The sequence below is a fragment of the Antechinus flavipes genome, chromosome 4 (assembly GCF_016432865.1).
Source record: "Antechinus flavipes isolate AdamAnt ecotype Samford, QLD, Australia chromosome 4, AdamAnt_v2, whole genome shotgun sequence".
NCBI classification, from domain to species: domain Eukaryota; kingdom Metazoa; phylum Chordata; class Mammalia; order Dasyuromorphia; family Dasyuridae; genus Antechinus; species Antechinus flavipes.
Genome location: NC_067401.1, coordinates 379,922,053 through 379,944,450, shown reverse-complemented (window position 1 = coordinate 379,944,450; position 22,398 = coordinate 379,922,053). Strand labels below are relative to the sequence as shown.

At 42.7% G+C, this 22,398-nt stretch overlaps 1 protein-coding gene across 1 annotated transcript in view; it reads right to left on the bottom strand.

Annotated features, from left to right (window-relative positions):
- Window positions 1-22,398, bottom strand: part of PLXNA2 (plexin A2) — a 311,859-nt gene that overhangs the window by 5,803 nt on the left and 283,658 nt on the right. The window contains 12 exon segments of the mRNA XM_051998464.1: window positions 779-929; window positions 1,803-2,015; window positions 5,932-6,101; window positions 7,736-7,926; window positions 9,060-9,159; window positions 14,112-14,215; window positions 15,559-15,718; window positions 16,861-17,007; window positions 17,332-17,398; window positions 20,326-20,594; window positions 21,161-21,192; window positions 21,195-21,302. Of these exon segments, the coding sequence (XP_051854424.1) occupies window positions 779-929; window positions 1,803-2,015; window positions 5,932-6,101; window positions 7,736-7,926; window positions 9,060-9,159; window positions 14,112-14,215; window positions 15,559-15,718; window positions 16,861-17,007; window positions 17,332-17,398; window positions 20,326-20,594; window positions 21,161-21,192; window positions 21,195-21,302 (1,712 nt within the window).

Here is a 22,398-nt window from a genome sequence, read left to right as displayed (position 1 = left end):
GAGGTAGAGTTACATAAAGTCCGCCTCACGCTTTCTTCCAGAGTCCAGGCAAGACAAAAGTCAAGATGACTGACTCTGGTTAAAGATGCCGTGGATAACCTTGGTGTCATTGTGACCAAGCCCTCAGCACTCCCCAGTGCCTGCTTCCACTGCCTTCATGGCTGTTGGAACAAATCACTCTTGTTTTTAGTACTTCTCTGACTATAGGCAAGTCACAAATTCCCTACACCTGGTTTCTTTATCCATCAAATGAGGGAATTGATCTAGATCTAAAATTTCTTTTAATTCTATATCTGTTCATATATCACAAATATCTATCTTAGAAAATCTTCTGATTTCTCTATCTTCTTGTAAGAAGGGGAAATCAAAGCCTAGGAAAGTTAAATGCCCAAAGCCACATGAGTAGAAGTTAGAGTTCACTTGTCTATTTGCAAATTGACAGTTGGCATCCTCTCAAATGCAGAGAAGAGCCTCACTCAGGGTTTTTTTTTTTTTTAAGCAAAGATGTTAATTTTAAAATACTTTATTGAGATAAGATAATTAAATTAGTAAAAAAAAAAACTCACTATTTTGTTAACAGCGTTAAAAGTGATATTAATCAAATGACTTTCAACTGCCAACTTGCAAATGGGCCAATTTCTGCATCCAGATCAATAAACATCTCCTGCCTCTTGCCCAGAGCAGGTGCCCGATGAACGTCTATGAAATTGATTTACTCATTGGATGAGATCGTTCACGTCTCACTTCACGGCAGTCTCCCCTCTCATCTTTCTCTTACCTCTTCACTGTACTTGCTGACATAGGAGTAGATTTCATTGAGGGCACTGAGCATGTTGAACTCCACAGCATGGAGGCGTGACTGTTCTGCGAGGTAGGCATTCATGTCCTGGTCACTGATGGCTGGCAGCTTGGCAATATCAGCATAGTATCTGGAGGGGATGGAGAGACCCGCTGATTAGGGAGCTGGGGAAGGTGGTCTAGGCACTCCGATTCACTTTTCTCCTATTGTCTGCCTTTGTTTTGCATTCAAAGCTCTTTATCACCCTGTCCCTTCCCACTTTTCCAGTCTTCTCTCACACACCCTATAATTCAATTACATTAGCTTATTGCTTATAGCTTGACCATAATATTCCGTCCCTCTCCCATTTCTGCCTTTGGATTGGTTGTTCCCCAAGAATGCTTCCCTCTGCTCTCTTCATCTTTTAGCTTTCCTGATTTCCTTAAAAACTCAATTCAAATCCCTCCTACTACGAGAGGTCCTTAATGCCTTTTGCTAAAGATTAACTTCCATGTAGTCTGGCTATATCTTGCATGTACCTAGTTGTTGATATGCTGTCTCTCCCATTAGAATGCAGGCTCTACTCTGCCCTCCCCGCCCAGCCATTCCCTTTCTCTATCTTTAGCACTTAGCATAGAAAGCACTTAATAAGTCCTTGTTAAATTGACTTTTTTTTTTTTTTTTTTTGACTCTCTAGCTCAGTCTCTGTGACTAGAAAGGCCTGGGAGGAGTCTAGGTGTCTACCTGGGAACTTCCTGGCTGGTCAAAAATCATCATTGTGACAATGACAAATGCATCTTTTTTCCTGTAACATGGAACTCAGGAGGAACATGGAGGTGGGAGTGGGGCAAAGCCTGGGGATGGGACCCAGAAGAGACAAGCAAAATGTGTCATGGAAGGGCATGGCAAGATGTGTTCTTGCCTATGCCAGTGGGATCCAGGATGACTGTGCCCAAGGAATGGGATCCAAGTCCCAATGCAACATCTTCCTTGGGGCTGCTGTGAATCAGGGTGTCCTACTGACCTCTCCACCCAGCTCTTGTAGCTGGGAATGTCCTTGGCATAGAGGAGCTTGTTGGAAGGGGAATCCTTGCCTAGTCGATGCTCAGACGTGGAGCAGGAGTCCATGAAAGTTTGGGCCACCACTGAGAGGCAGGCGTCAGTGATACTCCCCTTGTGGATGTCGAACACAAACTGAGGGTTCTTGATCACGTTCACCCAAAATCGCAAGGGGAGGCTGTGGGAAGAAGGGGGACTTAGTGAGCTCCTGGGCTTTGAGGATTACAGAGACCCAATATCAATGTCTTTTTCAATCATGAACCTAGCCCCAGTCTCATTAGCTTAGTACCCCAATTTTCCTCCCATGAAATATAAAGAACCCTCAGATGCAGCACCAATGATTCGGCAGGAATTGTTATTCACCTAGGAAGAAGTAGATAGGGGCAGAGGGAAGGCAGGAGACATTTCTGCCCAAAGCCCTTCAAGATGAATAAACACAAGGTCAAAGGATTTCAAGCTAGAAGGAAGCATAAAGGTCATTGAACCTAAATTCTTGCTGATGAAGAACCTGAGGCTTGAGGACATTGTCTTGTCCAAGGTCACGGAGGACATAAGTAGCAGAGCATGGATGTGAGTCCAGTTCTCCAATTCAGTCCAATGTGCCTTTCATTCTACTAAGACTCCTCCTTTAGACATTTAATGTGTAGGTCAGGACGATGGACACAGGGTCCTGAGTGCTTTCATGTGTGGATGAATGAATGAGTGTAAGTGGTATAGTGGAAAGAGATTTGGATTTGGAGCACTTGGGTTTAAATCCCAAGTCTCGTTTCTTTGTGATGTTGGACATTATATCTCTGTGTCTCAGTTTTCTTATGTGTAAAATAGAGGTTGAAGTAATGTTTTAGATCTAAACTGACCATTCTAAGATCCTCTATAGGCAGGTGGACAGTAATCCCTATGGAGTCCATTGTTTATCAGGATGGCTCACACCTCTTGGATTCTAGGACGTGTCCATACTTCCAAGAATGAGATGGCATTTTAGGAGAGATGAAAGTCCAACTCTTTTGGATGGAGAGCCCTTCTCTATTCTGGAAAGCATTTCTAAGGATCTCAGGGCTCCGAGGGAAGCTTATTTCTCAATGGTAACAGAAGGCAGCATTATTTTCTTGGAGTCTCACACAAAACCGTCGGGCATATTGTACCCCACGACAGTGCCCAGTGCCATTGTCTGGAGGACAACTGCAGAGAGCCCTGGGCACTTCCACTGAGCAAGGACAATGGCCTCCACCTGGGATTCACGCCCAGTCAGCTTCGGCCTCCGCTCCCAGCATCATTTCCCAGAGCTGGCCTGGCTGGGCTAAGGCGGAATTCAGGCTAGAGGAATGGGTTCCCCAGGGAGTCCTTTCATCAAGTCTCCTCCTCCTGAAAACACCAGTTCATTCAAGTGTCCAGGCTGCGGGTAGTCGTGGAGAGAGCTTGGGGGAAGGGACTGTTGTGTGGCCCGCATGTCAGAGAATGACTTGCTACAGGTTGGGGGCTGCTCTCTGTCCCCAGAGGAGCTTGTCAGATGTGAAGGGATTTCCTCCCCAAAGGAGGATTTAATCAGGGGAGATGATTATTCTCTGCTTCTTTGGCCATGGCGTAAAGGACAAATGCAGTCCACCCCCTTCCAAAATCCCCAAACAGCTGCTGCTTTCTCATCATTTTCCAGGCTGTGATTTTCCATCTCCAGCTGCACCATTAGAGTCCTAATCCTTCAGAATCTTTTTGAGAAACAATGTGGTAGAGTAGAAAGAATAATGAATGGATCAGACCTGTGTTCAAATCCCACTTTGTTCCTTACTCTCTGGGTAGCCAAATCACTTGACTTATCCTTTTCCCCATCTGTTGATTAGTCAATACTCTGAGTTTAATTCTTTAACCACTACTCAGTTTTCAGACTTTGCTAAAGATCTACCACCACCTTATTCATTGACATCTCCTCCATCATTCAGCTCCTTTGGCTCCAAGTCACCTCTGGCTGGTCTCAGAGGGATTTCTGCTTCATAACCCTCTACCCCCTTTCCCACTTCTGTTTTCACTGCCCATAAGTGAAGTCCTCCCTTCCCTCCCCCCCGCCCCTTCTCACTTCAGATGCTCCTCTACTATGTCCCAGCTCTACTCTCTGGGCTACCTTAGGATATCATGATCTCAGTCTCTTATGATAAGGATGAGGTTGAAATAGGGGAAGGGGATTCTCCTAGTCTGGGCAATTCCTGTTTCCCATCCCATTTAGGGAAATATCTTTGTTCTCAGCACCTAGGAACCTCCAGGGCAAATGCTGACTGCACAGCAAGGCTAAGAATCCCAAGGCCTGAATTAAAGGGTCAAGGAGACCCTCTAGAGCTTAACTCAGGGGCTGTGTTTATCTTTGCTAAAGTGAATCTGGGGTACAAAAAGGGGTGAGTGCTAAGCTAACAAGAGAGCTGAGAACCTGAGCCCATTTTTTTATCTCCCCAAGGTCAGTGCCCATGCCTAAATGGGGTTGGACTGAGTTAGACATTATGCAGAACAAATGAAACAGATATCCGTCCCATGTCCTATCTCTGTGCTCCCTTCCCCTCCTTCTTGGGGAGGGGTTCTGGGAAACAAAGGGAGCACACAATGAAGGAAGATAGAGCCAAAATTACAAGAGAGATTTATAGATAGAAAGGACTTTTGTCATCTAGTTCATTCCACTATCAGTTTTACTGAAACTCAGGAAAAGTCAAGTGTCTAAGATCATATAGATATTGAGTGGCAAGGCCAGAATTTGAATCCAGGTCTTCCTATCTCTAAAACTAACCCTCTTTTTGCTAGATCATTTAATAAGGTTTGCAAAACACTTTATAAATATTTCATTTGATCTTCACAATAACTTTTTGGGGTAGGTACTATCATTATCCTTATTTTTCTTCAGAACTGCAGAATTCAGATGCACTACAAGCACAAAGTGAGTAGAATTGGACTCTTGGTGAGGAGGGGTGTTTGGTTTTGCCCTGGTTCCCTTTCCAAAGAGCCTGGTGTTTTCCAGGTCCGATGATCCTCAAATACCAGCTCAGCACATCTGCACTCGCTGTTTCCGAGCAGGAATGCGAGCTAGAGACAGCTGTTTGTGCTGCCTGCTCACCATGTGGGTCAGGATGCATCTCTCCTCTGGCAGCCAGCACTGTTCTTCTTGCTCTTTTCTGGGAGAAGATTTCCGTTCTGGCTCTTAGCCAGGCTTTGTCTGACCTAAGTGTTTTCCCCAGCTCCGCCTCCACTCCAGCCATTATCCCTTCTTCAAGGCCCCAGAGAATAAAAGTCCAAATTCTCAGTTATGTGCCAAGGGACACTGGGAAATTCCTCTCCGGTTGCTAGCATTGGCTGCTTGTTATCACCTTTGGGAAGAGTCACGTCCGAGGGCCATCCCACCTGCTGCTCCTGGGATGCTCTGGCGCCGGGGGTAATAACTTGATCTTAAGAGATTAGGTTTGAAATGAAATGCCTGAGAACAGCTGGCTCCAGCCCGCAGTGGGTGTCAGCTCTCCCAGCCCCGTCCTGAACGGGTCAGCTTTTCCAGATTTGGCAGATCTGGTTTCAGCTACAGCCATCATTGTCTTTAAGAGGTAACTTGGGTTCAGATGTCAAATGCTGGATATCATTTCCCAAACTGTCCTGACTTTGTAATTCTGCTGGTAGACTTTAAACTTTCCCAGTTACAGGATGGAGGAAGACGAGACCCATCTCTCCAGCACAGCTCTCCATAATCACTGTACTTCTGAATCAGCAGTAATGACCGTCTCCCCCCCACCTTCCTCTGTCTGCTGTAGAATAAATGATCTAGGCATTGGGGGTTGGGAGGGAGAACTTTCCTGGTGAAAGAGCCGAGTAGAGATACCAGCCTCAGTGCCCAAGGTTCAAGGCAGCAGCAAAGTCCTGGAGGAGAAAGCTGCTGGGAACATGCTTATTTTTCCCAGCATATGGATGCTATTTGTTTGCTGGGCTTTGAATTACTGAGCTAGAGCTGAGAATGACAATCCCCCACCTCCCGTCTTCCCTCTGCCTTTCTACTTTCTGGCCCCTGCCAACCCTGGGTTCTTCCCCGGCACAGGGCAGGCTAGTTCTCTCTGCCCCGTCCCTCCTAAGGGGCTTACCAGTTGCTTTTCCAGGTGTGCCGCACATCTGTATCATGGATGCTGTGCCTGTCTGCTTGCTCATCCAGGAAATCAAACATGTACTTGATGGCCAGGGGGAGGGCGCTGCCCCGGTGTACAGTGCTGAACAGGGTCTCGAACAAATCGTCCACAAACTTCTGCAATGTACCCTGGGGGAGGGGAAGGATGGTGGGAGGTGTGAAAGAGAAGCTGGGAGGGAGGAGGCTCAGTTGGGAGGGATTGGGGGGATGCTGGCAGGCAGCAGAAGGGGATGCCAGATGGTGCCATGGGCTTTATACTGCCTTGGAAAAGTAAAAATGTCTGTGTTTTGGGGCTGCACAGACTGTTGAGGGGGGAGGTTGGTTGTGGTAGATTTAGGGTGTGGGTGTGGACGGGGGGAGATGGGAACAGATGAATAGGCATTTGGCTTTGCTGGCTGTGGTCTCCGGGGGCACAGTCTTTAATATCTTGTGGGCATAGGACTGAGTGGGTAGGCTCAGGACTTGAGACTACAGGTTCTCTACTTCTTATCAGCAAAGAAAAGGATATAGGCTTATAGGCAAAGGAGCTGGCTGAAAGTCAAATTAGGCAATGGAAGGGCCATATGGAGAGTTTGGCAATAAGGTCCCTGGGGTGTGTAAGATATTAATTGGCTTAAGTTGGGCTAAATGGTGTCTGGAAGTATGGGACTTGGGGGAAGGGGCCCAGAGATGACATTAATTCAGGACTGCCCCAGCCAAGCTCTGAGACATCACATTAGTTCATCACTTTGTCCTCTGAAACCATACAGGGGATAGAACTGGTACGGGAGCCCATAGCACACACAACCCAAAAGACGCCCCTGGAAGGTAGCAAGGAGTTGGCACTTGGGGCTGATCCAGTTCTGGGGTTCACTGGGGGGTGACTGCTCTTTCCTTGCCAAAGCAGGTGACTACACCGTGTTTTGGGACCTTTAAAAAAAGCTGTTTTTGGATCACCTGGATTATTGATGCACCCATTACATCTTCACACCTTCTGTTACTAATTCTGGTTCAGGGGAGATCATAGCATTATAGATTTAGAAATGGAACATTCTGTAAATGGTTGTCTAGGCTAACTGTCTCATTTTACAAGTATGGAAACTGAGGCAGTACCTCAACTTTCTCAAGATATCACTGACAGTAAGTCAGGGAGACAGGGGTAGAACTCAAGTTATCTAATTCCACTGCGCCATATTGGGAGGACCTCCTTTGACCCTAGGTGACATGGTCCCCATTTTGCTGAGCCAGGAAAGGAATTGCTGGAAGTGATGGTGATAGAACTACTCCCTTGTGCAGTTGTCTCTTTTAGCATTTTTAAAGCAGCAAACTGCGACTGATGAAACCAGCAGGTCTCCTCCCAGAGGGCATTCTGGGAGGGAGGAAACATGCTATTATAGGGAGAAACCTGTAAAACCTGGATTCATTAAACCGTTATAGTGTGGATGGGGGTGGAGTAGATTGTAACTCCATTTTAAAGGATTCAGTTCCATTACATTTGTTTTCATTGGGAAAGGAAATAGCTGTGTCCAGCAACCTTGAAACCCTGTCCAATGACCTGACATCATAAAGGCTGTACTAAGTCTGCTTAACATAGATTGCTCCGTCTTGAACAGGGTCCTTCCTACTTTGATGGCTGACTAGCTCAAAAGTCACCTGCCCGTGAATCATCATTTTCAGTCTTCCCTCTGTGTGAGGGCAGGGTCTCTCTTGAATCCTCATCCCTTTTCCCCTTCTCCCGCTCTACCCCTAGTGCCCTTGGGTCTCAGAGGCAGCACTGGGATTACCTTGGTGGCCAGCAGCCGGGTCAGGTAGATTTCAGATACCATCTTACTGCCCCGATCTCCCTCTTTCTGGTCTCCATGATCATGGTTCTTGACCAAGTGCCACACCTTGACCCCACTCTCCAAGTCAGGAGTGATCATGGGTGCCCGAGACCTCAGGCTGTCTGGACTTCCAGTGTACCGGAAAGACGAATCTGGGAAAGAAAAGGAATGGGGAAGAAGAAAATTAATCTCAGGGGACTTTGTTATGCTTACTGCAAGCTTCTTGGATTGTGGTCTCTTCCACATGCTACATCCTGCTCCACAAAAGTCAGTTTTCACTGGCTCATGGCCTCAGATTTGGGGAATAAAGGCTGGCAAAAAAGATTTTTGGTTGGCATGAATGCAAAGGAAGGCGTCTGGCACCTTTTAAACGTGATTATTCCATTGAGAGCCGGATTAAGATATTCTGAAGCCAGGCCTACTGAAGAATAAAGGGACTCATCATACTGCCAACAATGAATAATAAATATGTGATTTTCCAAACAACCACAAATCAAATTGGACGTCATCTCATTTTAATGCGATGAACTTGTAAATTAGAATGCTCCGTGTTAGGAGCCAGCTAGTCCTTTTTTTATTGGAGATTGAGATGGATCCTTGAAAGTCTGTCTGAGGCTGGGCTATGTCGGTCCTGTATAATCCATACCTGAGAGACACTGGAACAGAGATGGCAAAAGAGTAAAATAGGGTGAGATAATGTTCATGAAATGGAGCCTCACAATCTCCAGTGCCCACATTCTGCTTTGGGGTCCTGGTTCTGGGAAGGCAAGGACCCTTGTACAGCTGACGAGAGCAGAGTTTGGAGAGCATACCTCTGTACAGACTATCTATCCATTGATATTCTTTGTTTAAAGGAATAATATGAAGGTGGGAGATGGCAGCTAGGACCTGTGATTTCCTTGGCATAGAGATCTCCCAAGTAAGGAAACTCCCTTTATCAATCAGGGGAAGTCCTTCTCTGTGACTTATAGTCTGAGAATTGTCAGGAACTCTGAGTCATCAACTGATTTGTCCAAAATCAAAAAACCAGTATGTGTCAGTAATGGGGCTTGTATCCAAGCTTTCCTGGATGCTATGCCAATGTCTAGCCATCACAACACACTGCCTCTTTAGCGAACTGGGGGAAAACAGATATGTTACTTTTTAACTGGCCCTGGACAATTAAGTGCTCTTAGTAGGAAAGGATCATGAATTGGGCATTCTTGCTAATCACTGTCCAGATCAATGAGAGGATTCAGCCGCCCACTTTCTGATGATCCCCAACTCCCGTTTGCCCATTTCTTACCGTATCTACTGATGGATGTCCGGGAGATGCTGGCAGAGGGGGGGATATTGTAGGAGGAGGTCTGTTTGGGGACAAGAGCCACCACAGAACGATCTGACACCTGTCAGGGTGGAAAGAGAAAACAGCTGAGGTGAGGAGTAATATATAGAGACCATCCATCATCACTCCAGGATATTGGACTGGGGAAAAATCAAAAGGCATACGAGTTAGCACATGCCAGAATCTGGCATCCACAGGGATAGAAAGTAGAGCTTCCTGGTGATAGAAGTTAGAAGTTAAAGAAAGGCAACTGGAGAATCAGTGTAATTTGGATTTTGATCCTGGCATCCTGGTCTGAGCGAGACTTTATTTCTTTTAGGTCCCACTTGACTTCTTTCCGTTTCTGGGCCTACAAAAACTAGATTTACCATGTGGCTGTTCTAAGGGCTAATTTTCTCTGTGGCCTCTCTCTTGCTCAGTCCCTTGTGGGAACTTCATTCATAGGCTCAACACCCAGCCCCTCAGGGAGCAAGCTGATAAACGAGAAGACATATTGAAGACATTTGGGGCCATTTTGATTTAAGGCCACACTCCATCCAATAAAAATGGAGAATCCCTAGAATTGTGGAGATCCAATTAAACCCTTAACGCAAAGGGAATAAAACAGCTATAATAATGTTATGGGCCATAAAACATTCCTATTAAACCATTTTTTATTTTAACAATTTTTATGAACTTTATAAGTTTGATTTATGGCTGCACCAGCCATAAAACCATCTTTCTGGGTCTTAAATTGTCAGTCCCTTTCTCCCACCAAAAAGAATTAAATGTGGGGAAGTCAAACTATAAATGCACATTAACGCTAACGAGATTCCCTGATAGCTGGTTTTAGTGGCGGGTGTTTAATTTTACCCTCCTTATAAATCTACAGAAGCATTGGAAGTTTTTAAACATCCCTTTGTTAATTAAGATTATGGAGATCTCCTTTAGTTGGGACCCAAGGACCTCCATTTTTGAAGGGGCAAGGGTAGGGCAAAGCTTTGGACTTCTCATTGCCTAGTAAATTTTCTGTTCCCTTAAGATTTCTATTTTAACAGAGCTATAGACAAGTAGAAGGGAACTGAGAAGTTATTGACTCCAATAAGGATTCTTCATTTGCCAATGGAGAAACTGACCTTGGCCTGGCTACAATGATAAGATAGACCTATGGCTAAGTTTCAAAGCCTATGAAACTAAAAGGGGCTTTGGAGAACATTTACTTTCATTTTCCATTTTATTCATGAAAAAATTGAGGCTCAGAAAAGATTCTGGATCATAATGTGGGAATGAGATAATATTGGAAGCACTTAGTATGGTGTCTGGTGCACAGTAGGGATTATATAAATGCTAGCTATGATGATGAGATTTAGAGATAGAAGGAAATCTTAGAAGTCTTCTTGTTCAACTTCTTCATATTACAGATGAAGATGTTGATCCCAGATGAGGATTGTTGTTTAGTTTGTTTTTCAGTCCTATTCAGTTCTTCATGATCCCATTTGGGGTTTTCTTAGCAAAAATGCTAGACTGGTTTGCCTTTTACTTCTCCAGATCATTTTACAGATAAGGAAACTGAGGCAAATAGTTAAGTGACTTGTTCAGGGTCACATAGCCAGGAAGTATCTGAAGCCAGATTTGAATTAAGGAAGATGAGTTCCTGAATTCAGATCAGAACTCTATCCACTAAGCCAACAAGCTGATCCTAAGTGGGGAGGAAATAAATGATTTGCTAGTCACAAAGGTAATAATTTCTAGAAATTAAATTTGAACATATTTGACTTCAGATCTAGTGTTACTATACCAAATTCCTCTCATTTTTTCATGGTAAAATGGAAAGGACCTTGGACCCAAGTCCAAAAACCATGACCACTAAGTCTATCTCTTTATTACCCAAGAGGTCTTGCACAAATCACTTCATCACCTGAAATTCAGCTTTCTTATTTGTAAAATGAGTGTGTTGGACTTGATCGATTGATATACATTTATTAAATGTGAACCAGGTCCTAACTAAGCTCTTGAGAGAAAAAGATGAATACAAAACAGTCCTTTGTCCTCGAGGAAATCATATCCTAATAAAGATGACATGCACACATATAAATACAATTAAATATAAATAAATTCAGATAGTTCAGAACTTTAATAGGGAAAGTCTTCCATAGTCCTCCAATTAAAACTTTAATAGATTAAAACTTCACAAAGACTTTTTGGAAATATAAAATAATATATCCCAACATAATATAACTATAACGTAATAATGTAATGTGATATGATGTACTATCATATTATACTATATGATATATGATATGACATAACATAACATAATATATATTGATGATATGTCATATATCCTGTCTTATCTTATTCTATCCTATTAACAAAATGAATCCAAGGCAATTTTGGGAGGGATGGCACTAGCAAGTGAATTCAGAAAAGCTTCATATAGAAGATATTGCTTGAGCTTATCTTTGAAAGGAATCAGAGATTCTAATGGATAAAGAGTGAGGACAAAGAACACATGAGAAACAGTCAGTACAGAGGTAGACAATTGGGAGATTGAGTATTTTAATAGGTTAGGATCTGGCTTTGAAAACAGTCATAAAAGATCAATTCTCTTATTTTACAAACAGCCCAAAAGGCAAAAGGGACTTCCCACCCAAAGTCTAATGACAAGTAACAAAGTGAGACATCAATTCAGATTCTCAGATGACAAAGGTAGAATTCTTTCCACTACCCCATGCCATCTCCCATTACAGGAGGCATGGCAAGGGAGTAATACAGCTTATTGGAAGAGAATAATGTATAAGAATGTTGTAAAGGAGAGAAGGGACAGGTTGTGAAGAACCTTAAATCCCATACAGAGATTATATTTGCTCCTTGCATTAATAGTGACCCAATAGTGAAAGTCCCTTCAAGCTCAAAATCTTTGATCCTGTGAACTCAAAACTCCCCGTTGACACTCATTTTCTCTGTAGTTGTACAGGATCCAAATTAGGAAAGGTACTAGACTTTGTCCCCTCTGCTCTTTTGAGGTTTCCACATTCAGTGGTCTAATACCTCTCTCAGATTCTCTCAGATGATATAGCACAGAACTGAGTCTCTCTGTCTAGGGATGCTTCCAACACTTCCTAGCCCAGAGCTATGACTGAATAAAGAGCAATCAAGAGGGATAAAGGGAGATAAATTGGTCATTTCTAGATTGTTGTTAAGACTGAAGCCGTCCTCTAAGTGGGGGGCAGCACAGAGTAGTGGAAAGAATTTTAGCTTTGTTATCTGAATTCTCATTCTGCTATTTAATTGGTCATTGGACCTTGGGTAGGAACCCTCCTTTTGCCTTTTGGGTTATTTGTAAAATGAGGCACTATGGCAACTTCAAGTTGGGATGTATTTTTGAGATCATCTAGTTCTCTCTGAGGAAAAGGACCCAAGTCCTGGGGCCTTTTTACAATATTCTTACAGCTCTGGCCTTAGAAGGATATTAAATATGTAAATCTCATAGTTCCTTGTAGTCAGAAGTGGTTGCTATCTCTGGCTGGCTTTAATTTCCTTCAGTTTCCCTCATTTCCAATTTCTAATTTAAAACAGTTTCTTCTAGAATTTTTCCTGTGTCACATCTCCATCACAGCTCTCAAGCTTTGGCTTCCAAGCTTGTCTGTTGTTTAATCCTAGAGAAAGCATACATTTTAAGCTCGGGGTGGGGATAGGAATAGAGGGAGAAGAGTAGTGGATAGCCTTTGGGTGCCCTCAAGACTTTAAGATGGGGTATGAAAGAGGCAAATGGTAATGAGAAAGTTTTTCTTTAGTTTTTGAGTTTTAGATAAGAAAGTGTTTTGGGGAGGGGACATGGGGACAGCTCCTGTTAGGGTAAGATATGCCAGGGTAGAGTAAGGTATTTTCATTATAGATATAATAATAATAGCAATAGTAATTCATTTTATGTGGTCCTTTAGAGTTTTTAAAGTGCTTACACTTTAATTCAATAAGCATTTATTAAGTAACTCCTATATGTCATAGGAGGGACAGGTGTACAATTAGGTGATACAGTCAATAGCATGCAGGGCTTAGAATCAGGAAGATTCATCTTCATGTGTTCAAATTTGTATGACTCTGGGCAAGTCACTTCACCCTATTTGCCTCAGTTTCCTCATATATAAAATGAGCTGGAGAAGGAAATGGCAAACTACTCCAGCAATTTTGCTAAGAAAACTCCAAATGGGGCCATTGGAGAGGTGGACACAACTGAAAAAGATTGCACAACAGCAATACACCATAGATTATCTCACTTAATCATATATTTAGAGTTGGGGAAACCTTAGAGATAATTTAGTTCAAACTACTCACATTTATTGTTATTTTTTTTACAGATAAGGAGTTAAGGTTCAGAAACAAAGAGAATGAGAAAGAAGTGTGACCCAAAGTCACATACTAATTAGCTGAGGTAATATTTGAACTTAATTCTTTGGTGAGACTACAAAGATTGTCTCATCTAAGCCTCCTTCTTGCATCTTGAATTCTACCAGGTTGTCTCTGGTCATCCTCATTCCACGCTTCAATTCCCACCTCGGTTTCTTGAAATCTTGGTTGATGAAAATTTACCAAATCTAGGTACCCTCTTTCTTACTGTTCTGCTCTCAGGCCATCTTCATGCCATTCTATGTACCTTGTTCTTATCCTTTTTCATCTCTTGCACTGGAAACAACCATAAGCACTACTATTTCTGGAAAGCATGTGTTAATCAATTGCAGTATTACTCCACTCATTATCTCTGGGACTTTCTAAACCAAAACATTATTCATTATATATATTGTCTTTTCTTCTTAGAATGTAAGCTTCTTGAGGGAAGATCCTGTCTTGCTTTTTTGTATTTCTTTTCCTAGCCCTTAGCATGGTACCTGGCACATACATGCTAAATACTTTTGCATTTACTTGCTAATTTCATTCACATCTGGTGCTCTTTCCCCTATGTGAATTAGCTTTGTGTCAGGGAGAAGATTTGTCCTATAAAGGCAGAGCCTGGTATTCTAGTTCTTGCTTGCTCACCTGATAATGCATTAATGTGTTGAGCCTTTTCCAGTCCCCTTCAATCTTGGTAGTGATATCTTCATCTTGCAATACAACTCGGGCGATCCGTCCCTGGCGCCACTCTAAGGAGAGAATGAGTTTTAGAGTCATGTCCTAGGATCCCTCATTCAAAAGAGGGTCTTCCAGGATGGAAATTTTCCTCCAGGGCTATCCAGACAAATCAGGAAGGTATAGCAATACCCTGTCCTGCAGCTAGGAGGTTTGAAGTTGAGGACTCCGTGTTCTGCTGTGAGCTTAACTTGCCAAATGAATTAGTGTAATCACTTTCTTTAGTACTTAATAAGATGATAGGATCATAGTTCTAGAACTAGCATACCTTAGTGGTCAACCCTATTTCATTTTACAAATGCCAAGTGATAATAGTAAATAATTTGCTCAATGATACACAAGAAACAAGTGGTAGAGACAAAATCTGCTCAGATCCTCTGATTCCAAGGTTAGTGGTTAATGGATGTACCCCCTTCTTCCTTTAGGGCAATGTGAATACTACATATTTGCAAGTAATAATTACTTGTAAATATAATGATATAAGCATAGCTACTAGTAATATCTAATATTTGTCTAAATAGTCTATCTACTGGTAATATCTACTATAAATCCATTAGCAATAGTCTATTTACTAGTAAATTTACTAGACAGTAGATATAGTAGATAAGTAGATAATATTTCTATTTTATATCCACTAGTAAAAGACTATCTAGTAGTAATATGTACTATATATCTATTAGTAATAATGTATCTACTAGTAATAGTATATCTACTATATATCTATCAGTAATAATGTATCTTGTGAAGACCGAGTTAGTACCCTTGGGTACCTTAGAATCCGCCAAAGTCAGGATAAGCAAAAGTCCTTGATCTTTATTCTTGGTCTTTAGGGATAGAAGTGAAGGGAATGGACACAGGATCTCTATGACCTTCCTTTTCCTCCTCTTCCACCAAAGTGACTCTGGCTTGTCTTATTCCATCCCCTAATCCTTCCCACAATTCTCTGTACATACTAAAAAATTGAACCAGCACAGAATAGGGGGAAGGGCCATTTTCCAAGCACATGCTTATAGAGTATTGTCCAATCGGTAATTAGTCTTAAGTGCTTGGTTGTCCAGTCTCAGTGAACCAACTCAAGAGTTTCATCCCTTTACAGTATCTACTAGAAATTGTGTATCTACTTAGTAATAGTGTATCTACTAGTAATATCTACTATAGGGCAGAAGCCTTGCAGTGGTATTGGCATATGACTTCCAGCAATTCATGGAAAATACTGGGGCTTTTAATATTCCTCCCACACTAATAGCCAGGCTGAATAGCTTTCAAGAAAGTTTCTTCCCTTTTCCCCTTCTCTCCTTCCTCCCTCCTCCCCCCCCCCCGCCCCCAATCCCAGTACTTCAAGGTACTAGGCTCCTACCCAAATCCATGTCTACAGCTCGGGGTCGCTGAGAATAGGGCACATTCTTATACACAGCATCCAGGATCTTCTCTTTGACCTGTGTGATTGTGTCGCAGTTTAACACTTTCACTGGGATCTCTGGGCTGTTCTCATTGTCTGGATTTACACAGTTCAGGATCTGCAAAGGGGAAAGTGTGGTAGGGAGATAAAATAAGAAGAAAGCTTCAGGGAGGCTGAGACAGACCCTGAGGGATCTCCCCACCCTAACATACATCCAAAAAGAACTCCCTTAAATAAGGAGAAAGAAGGATGAATGACTTGACTTTTGTAGCTGAACTTTTCCCAACTGATTCTAAATCATCCTCCCTCAATAATTAATACTTTCTTTTTGAAATTGCTCTGTAATATCTCATTTACAATTTGTAATTGCATATCTCTTTGCATGCTGTATTCCCCAACTAGAATGTAAGCTTCATGAAGGTAGAGACAATTGTTTTTCTTTGTTTCCCTAGCACTTTACATAGTGCCTTTCACATTATTGTTGTAAGCTTTTATAAAATAATATCTAAATTAAAAAAAAATTGTTTAATTTAGTTGGCACAGAATATAAAGGGCCAGCCTAGCATTTCTCCACTGTATACTAGGGAGCAGGATTCTTCCATCCTTCACATCGTCTATCATACTTATCAACCCATAGTCTACCAGTGAACTCTCTCCTACATACTTTTTTCTTAGGTAAACTGAGCCCTAGAGACATCTATATCTTGTAATTTCTTAGATCTCTAGTTCCAGCAATGTAGAACAGTAAGTTCCTTGAAGGTAGGACTGATTTGGTTTTATCTTTGTATCTTCAGCAGCCAGTACATAGTAGATACTTAATATTTCCTGATGGACTGATTATTTTAGATCTTTCTCCCTTTTCCAGATATTTTCTGGACATGGCCAATGCAGGAATGTTTTTTCTTATCTGTGAATGTTTGTTACAAGAATTTTCTTTGTCTTTTTTTTTTTTTTTCCAATGGAGGGGGAAGTAGGAAAGAGACAAAATAGGTTTTTGTTGATTGAAAAATTAAAAAAAAAATTCTCCCCTTCCTTAGCCTGTCACCTTTTTAATATGCCCCTCAAAATTCACCTTCTGCACAGAAAAAGCTGAGGGCAAAGTCTGATTGTGAGTTGGGGATGAAGGAGTAGAGTTTCAGAGATGGAGTGGTGGCCAGAACAGGATAGGCCACAGGCCCTGGCTTCTGGATGGTTTTTAAGAGGTGAATAACAAACGGTCCAGTATGGTCAGACCATCAGCTACAAGAAAGCATGTCTCACCAGAGTCTTGTACTCAATTTGTTGTCGAATGAGCTTGTCTTCACTCAGGGAGTAGCGGGCCTCCCCTGTGATGGCATCAATTGGGCCCTTTTCCATCTGCTGCTTGATGGCACAGTAGAGCATAAACAATGGTTCCCCTGCACATTCCTGTTGGGCACATACACACATATATAGGTGGTGGGTTGGGGCCCAGAGATGCCCTTTGGGCGCAATCCAGGGCTATTCTGACTCTACTACTCAGCTGCAGGAAAGACTTTCCATTAAGAACCTGAGGGGCCAAGGGCAGAGTGCTTTTATTTTTCAGTAATCAATAATCACTCCCATCTCCCCACGGTCATCTCCTTGAGGGGCAGAGGACAGTCCCATTAGCTATACACTGCTGACTCTCACCTGTCCCATTCAGTTGTCCCTCCCACTCTTTTCACCTCCCCACCCTTTGCTAGTCTTGCCCATATCCAGATCCATTCTAACCTTTAGAAATTTGTGGAGGAGGAAAGCGAACCAGTTGGTTAGCATCTTCTCAGCCACAGACTCTGTCCTGAAGGAAGAAATAGAAACAAAGAATTTTCATTCCAGAAGCCAGTTAAGCCAGCCAGGGGTGGGGGCAGGCATGAAAGTGGGGAATCCCCAGGTGTGAGTCAGGAGAAGGAACCAGGGCAATGACAAGTGGATGGAAGAACACTGGCTTGAAAATCCAAACTCATGAACCTCTGGAGTCCTGCTTCTGCCACTACCTGTGTGATTTTTATCATTTTGGGCCTCAGCTGCTACAATCTGGAAAACTTCTGGGTTTGGTCTGGACGGCTTCTAAGGACCCATTCAATTCTAATAAATTGCTCCAGCTGCTATGAGACAATGCAGCTGCTTGGGGGAATAAGGGGAAAGGGAGGGGAAATGACCATTAATCAACCAAAGTCTAGGGGTCTAAACCCGCTAGTCAATTAATTCATTCAGATCTTGGTTCATTAGTTCTATACATTTGACATACATTTATTAAGCATCTTGTTCAGTCTGATCCCAGGACTATGGGGAGATAGTTTCAGCTGCCCTGGTGGTCTCCCTCATATGCCTTCTGTTTGCTACTTTCTCCCAGCCTGCCTCCTAAACCATCTCTTTAGGAGTGGGGTGAGGAAGGCAAGTTCATATCTTCCTTTTGAGGAAGTGCCTTGCACTTAGTAGGTATTGGATAAAGGTTTGTTGAATTGAACTGAATCTAGGTGACTCAGAATCCAGCCCCTCTAAGAGAGGGGGGTCTGAACCAGAGAAGCTCAGACCCAGCATGGGCAGAATCTGCTTTCCGTCAGCATCCTGACCCTTCTTCCTCTGATCTCCCCATACAAGTATGTTCCACTAGCTGGGGTCTGGCCAGGAACAAAAGCTTCCACGACAGCCAGTTAGTAACTGGCCTGGCTGATGGGGATTGGAGGGGTATTTTAACTCCACACATGGTGTAAATTATACCCTCTATCCAGAGCAAATCACAGGCATTTGCCAGGGCTTCTAGCAATTTGGGCCCCAGAGTGACAAATGGCAGGAGAAATTGTAGCTTTCTCCCCAGGTCCCACCCAGCATCTTCTCCCTGCATTGTGCCTGAGATTAGCTCTAATTTAAATACAAGGCTCTTAATGAGCGTTTCTAATGCTCAGATTGGCAGGCTAGGGGATCCCTACTTAAAGAAATAAAGGCCTTTCTTCCACCCATCACTACCCCACGTGGGGCTCCAGAAGCTAGGGACTTTTGCAAGTGACAGTTTCAGAGAAGAGGTAAGGCTAGTAAGTCAAGGTCAATGATCTCCTTTCTCCAGCTTCCAATAGATGCTCTGAAACTGGCCAAATGTCTTCCATAATAAACAAGTTTTAGGCAAGCGAAAGTCAGCAAACAACTAAACCAGCTCTTTTCTGGGCTCCGAAAAACAAAACCTTCTCTGACCTTGATCTAATAATAATAATGATAAAATATCTTTTTCTACAACTTTAAGGCTTACAGAGCAACTTAAAACAACCATATGAAGGAGGGAATCCCCATTTTACAGAAGGGGAAACTGAGATAGGTTATTTACCTATGGTTATTTAAACTTTATTTCTCAATCCCAAGTCTAGGGCTTTTATCATGAAGCCACACTAGCTTCAAATGATTATCAGCTGGCCAGGAAACAAACTGAGAGACATGAAATCACTTGTCCATGATTACAGAGCTGTCTTTTTTGGTTTTGTTTTGTTTTTAAATCAAAGCTGCTGCTGGTGTAGTGGATAGAACATCAGTCCTAGAATTGGGAAAATCCGAATTTAAATCCAGCTTCAGATATTTACTAGTTGTGTGACTCTGGGCAAGTCACATAACCTCTATCTGCCTCAGTTTCCTCATCTGTAAAAGGGGGATAACAGCACCTACCTTCCAGGGTTATTATGAGGATCAAGTGAGATAGTCATGGTAAAGCTTTTTGCAAAATTTCAAGCACTATATAGATAAATGTGTGCTACTATTATTAACAAGTCCTTCCCTTTTTCCAAGTAGGATAAAAAGTATACAGTTCATTTAAGATGTGTGTGTGTGTGTGTGTGTGTGTGTGTGTGTGTGTGTGAAGAGATACAGAGAAAGAGGCAGAGACAGAGAAACAAAGAGAACAGAGAGAGAAAGGGAAAGAGACAGAGACACATGCAGAGACAGAGAGAGGTACACACAAAGAGACAGAGAGAGAGAATGAATGAGACATAGAGAGACAGAGAGAAAAAAGAATGAATGAGAGAAAGAGAAAAAGAGAAAGACAGAGAGAGACAGAGACAGACATACACACATAGAGAGAGACAGAGAAAAAAGAGAAAGAATGAATGAGAAAGAGAGAGACAGACAGAGACAGAGAGACACAGACAAGAAAGAGACACAGAGACAGAGAAATAAGAGAGAATGAATGAGAGACAGAGAGAGAAAGAGAGACAGAGAGAGACATACACACATAAAAAGCGAGAGACAGAGATAGAGAAAAAAGAGAGAGAATGAATGAGAGAGAGAGACAGAGAGACAGAGATAGACATACACACAGAGAGAGAAAGAGAGACAGAGACAGAGAGACAGAGAAATACACACAGAAACAGAGATAGAAAGAGAGAGATAGAGAGAACACATACTGTCATGGGAAAAGTAGGAGGCTTCTCTGGGTTTGAATCTGAGCTGACACTGATAAACTGGCTTAACACATATCTTGAACTTATTTTTGTAAAAATGGAAACAAGAATACAGTTCTTGACTACCTCAAAGGACCACTTGTGAGAGTCAAATGAGATACTAGCTCTATCTTCTGTACCTCAGTTTCCTTCACCTATAATATGAAGGGGGTGGCATAGGTTATGGATATTCCAGGATGCCAGACCTTTAGCTGCCTTTGCAGGTGGGGCTCCCCATCAGCTACCTGCTCTCCACTTGGGGTCCCCAGCCTCCTCCCTCCTCCCCAGTGCTATGTGATCAGACCTGCGCAGCAGCAGTTTGGGGTGGTTCTTATTCTCCAGGTTCTTGTCGATGAGGTCTGACAGCAGCTGTTTGAGCACATCTGTAGCATACTCCAGCCTGCCCTGCAGCCCGGTCATGATGAGGGAAGCCACATTGCCTCGGTCTCGCATGGAAAAACTCCGCTGCAGCTCCAGGGTTCGGATGAAGGTCAGCAGAAAGACCTTATTGTTGATGAGCTGGGCAAAGAGCTTGAGTGCTTTCTCCACGTGCTGCTGCCCATTGCCCTGGACCTGTGGGGGTGGTACCCTCAGAGATCAGACCTTCCTCCTCCTCTCCCATTCCCATCTCCCAGGAGACTGTGCAAGAACTACTGTTTAAGCTTACCTGAGCCACAAAACCCACTCTCCATCATGCCCTTTCCTTTATGTCTTTGGGAGAGTTGGAAAAATAGCTAGGTACTGGGGGTGGTCTCTAAACTCTAAACTTGAAATAAGGGAGGAAAAAAACCTGGGTGATTAATTTTATGCAGGAATCAGGGCTGAGTCTCCAAGAAAAAAATTGGGAGATATACCAATGTACTCAAAAGCTGAAAACTAACCTAGAAGCCTTGGTTTCCCCTTTTGCTTTCCCCAATTTCTTTTAATCCCAACAAGAGGCATTTCCATATATATGATGCAACAATATAGCTTTGACTGCCTGTCCACTCTGTGTCCCAATCCAAGGTGAGGATGAAGTGATTTTAAAATATTTAAAGACCCGTGAGTTGTTACTTGCTAGTTGATTTGCTGGCAATGGGACATTCCCTGTTTGTAATGGCGATGGCATAAATGTATAGAGTTGGTTGGGAGGTTATTACCTCCAGTTCCCGAAGGACAGGGTGGTCCTCATGCCAGGAAACAGAACTCTCATGGCGTAGGTCCGGTAGTCCAGGTAGGGGATTCCTGAGCGGTCCAGGTCACTGGTCAACTCGTTGATATCCGTTTGCAATTCGGCAAAAGCTGTATATAGAGGGATGGAATGGTCATGGGATAAGTAATACAATAAGTGTAGTGATAAGAATGCATCAAAGAATCAAAAATCTAAATTTGGAAAAACATTTAGAGACCATAAGGCCCAACCCTATCATTTTACAAATGAGGAATCTGAGGCTGAAAAAGTTTAGTGAGACTTGCTCAGGGTCACCCAGCTAATGTGCTCAGATTTTCCTATTATAAGTCCAAACTCTATCCATTGTACCACTTAGCTTCCTCATGACAGTTCTGTGACTGAAATGAGTTTGAGGGGAACAGGACAGGAAAGAAATCCCTGAAGGAAAAGGAAAAACTCTCAGTGTACAGAGATCATTAGCTGGATGTATAGAAGGACCAGGTGGTGACCTTCAAGTTCCAGTGCTAAGATGCTACAATGAGGCATGAATGAATTATTCTCCAAGGTCTTTCCTAATGATATAATTTCATGATTTTAGATTATTTCAAGTGCAACAAAAAGATTAGAGAAGCTAAAAGTAGGAATCAGCTGTAGCTGTGAGATTAAATTGACTTCTCATCTACCTTGCCTCAGATCCTTCCCCAAAGTTTGTAGGAAAGCCAGAATACTAGCTTTGGAAGCTATGATGATCCCAATTTAGTAAATTTCAGTGATTCCAAAGAGTCCATTTAATCTGTCTTCCCAACTACCTTCTCAGATCCTTCCCCAAAGTTTGTAGAGAAGCCAGAATACCAGCTTTGGGAACTGTGATGATCCCAATTTAGTAAGTTCCAAGGATTCCAAAGAATCTCTTTAATCAGCAATCATTTCAGTACCTTTTCCTTCCCTCCCTTCCCCCCCCCCCAATATTATTGTGCCAGGAGGAACCTTTTTCCTATCTTTCCCTGAAACCTCCATCTCTTCTCCCACACCCCTACTCCCAAGCTCCTTTAGCTTATTTAGGATCTTGAATTCTGAAGAAAAAAAAGAATGTCTTGACTTCTAATTGATGTATTCATCTAGAGAAGTTCTTAGCTGTGGACAACATCCATAGAAAGTGGAGGAAGTGGGGAGGGAAAGTGTGCTGGGGGATTCTGGTTGCCTCATTGCTGAAGTGTGTGGGAGGTG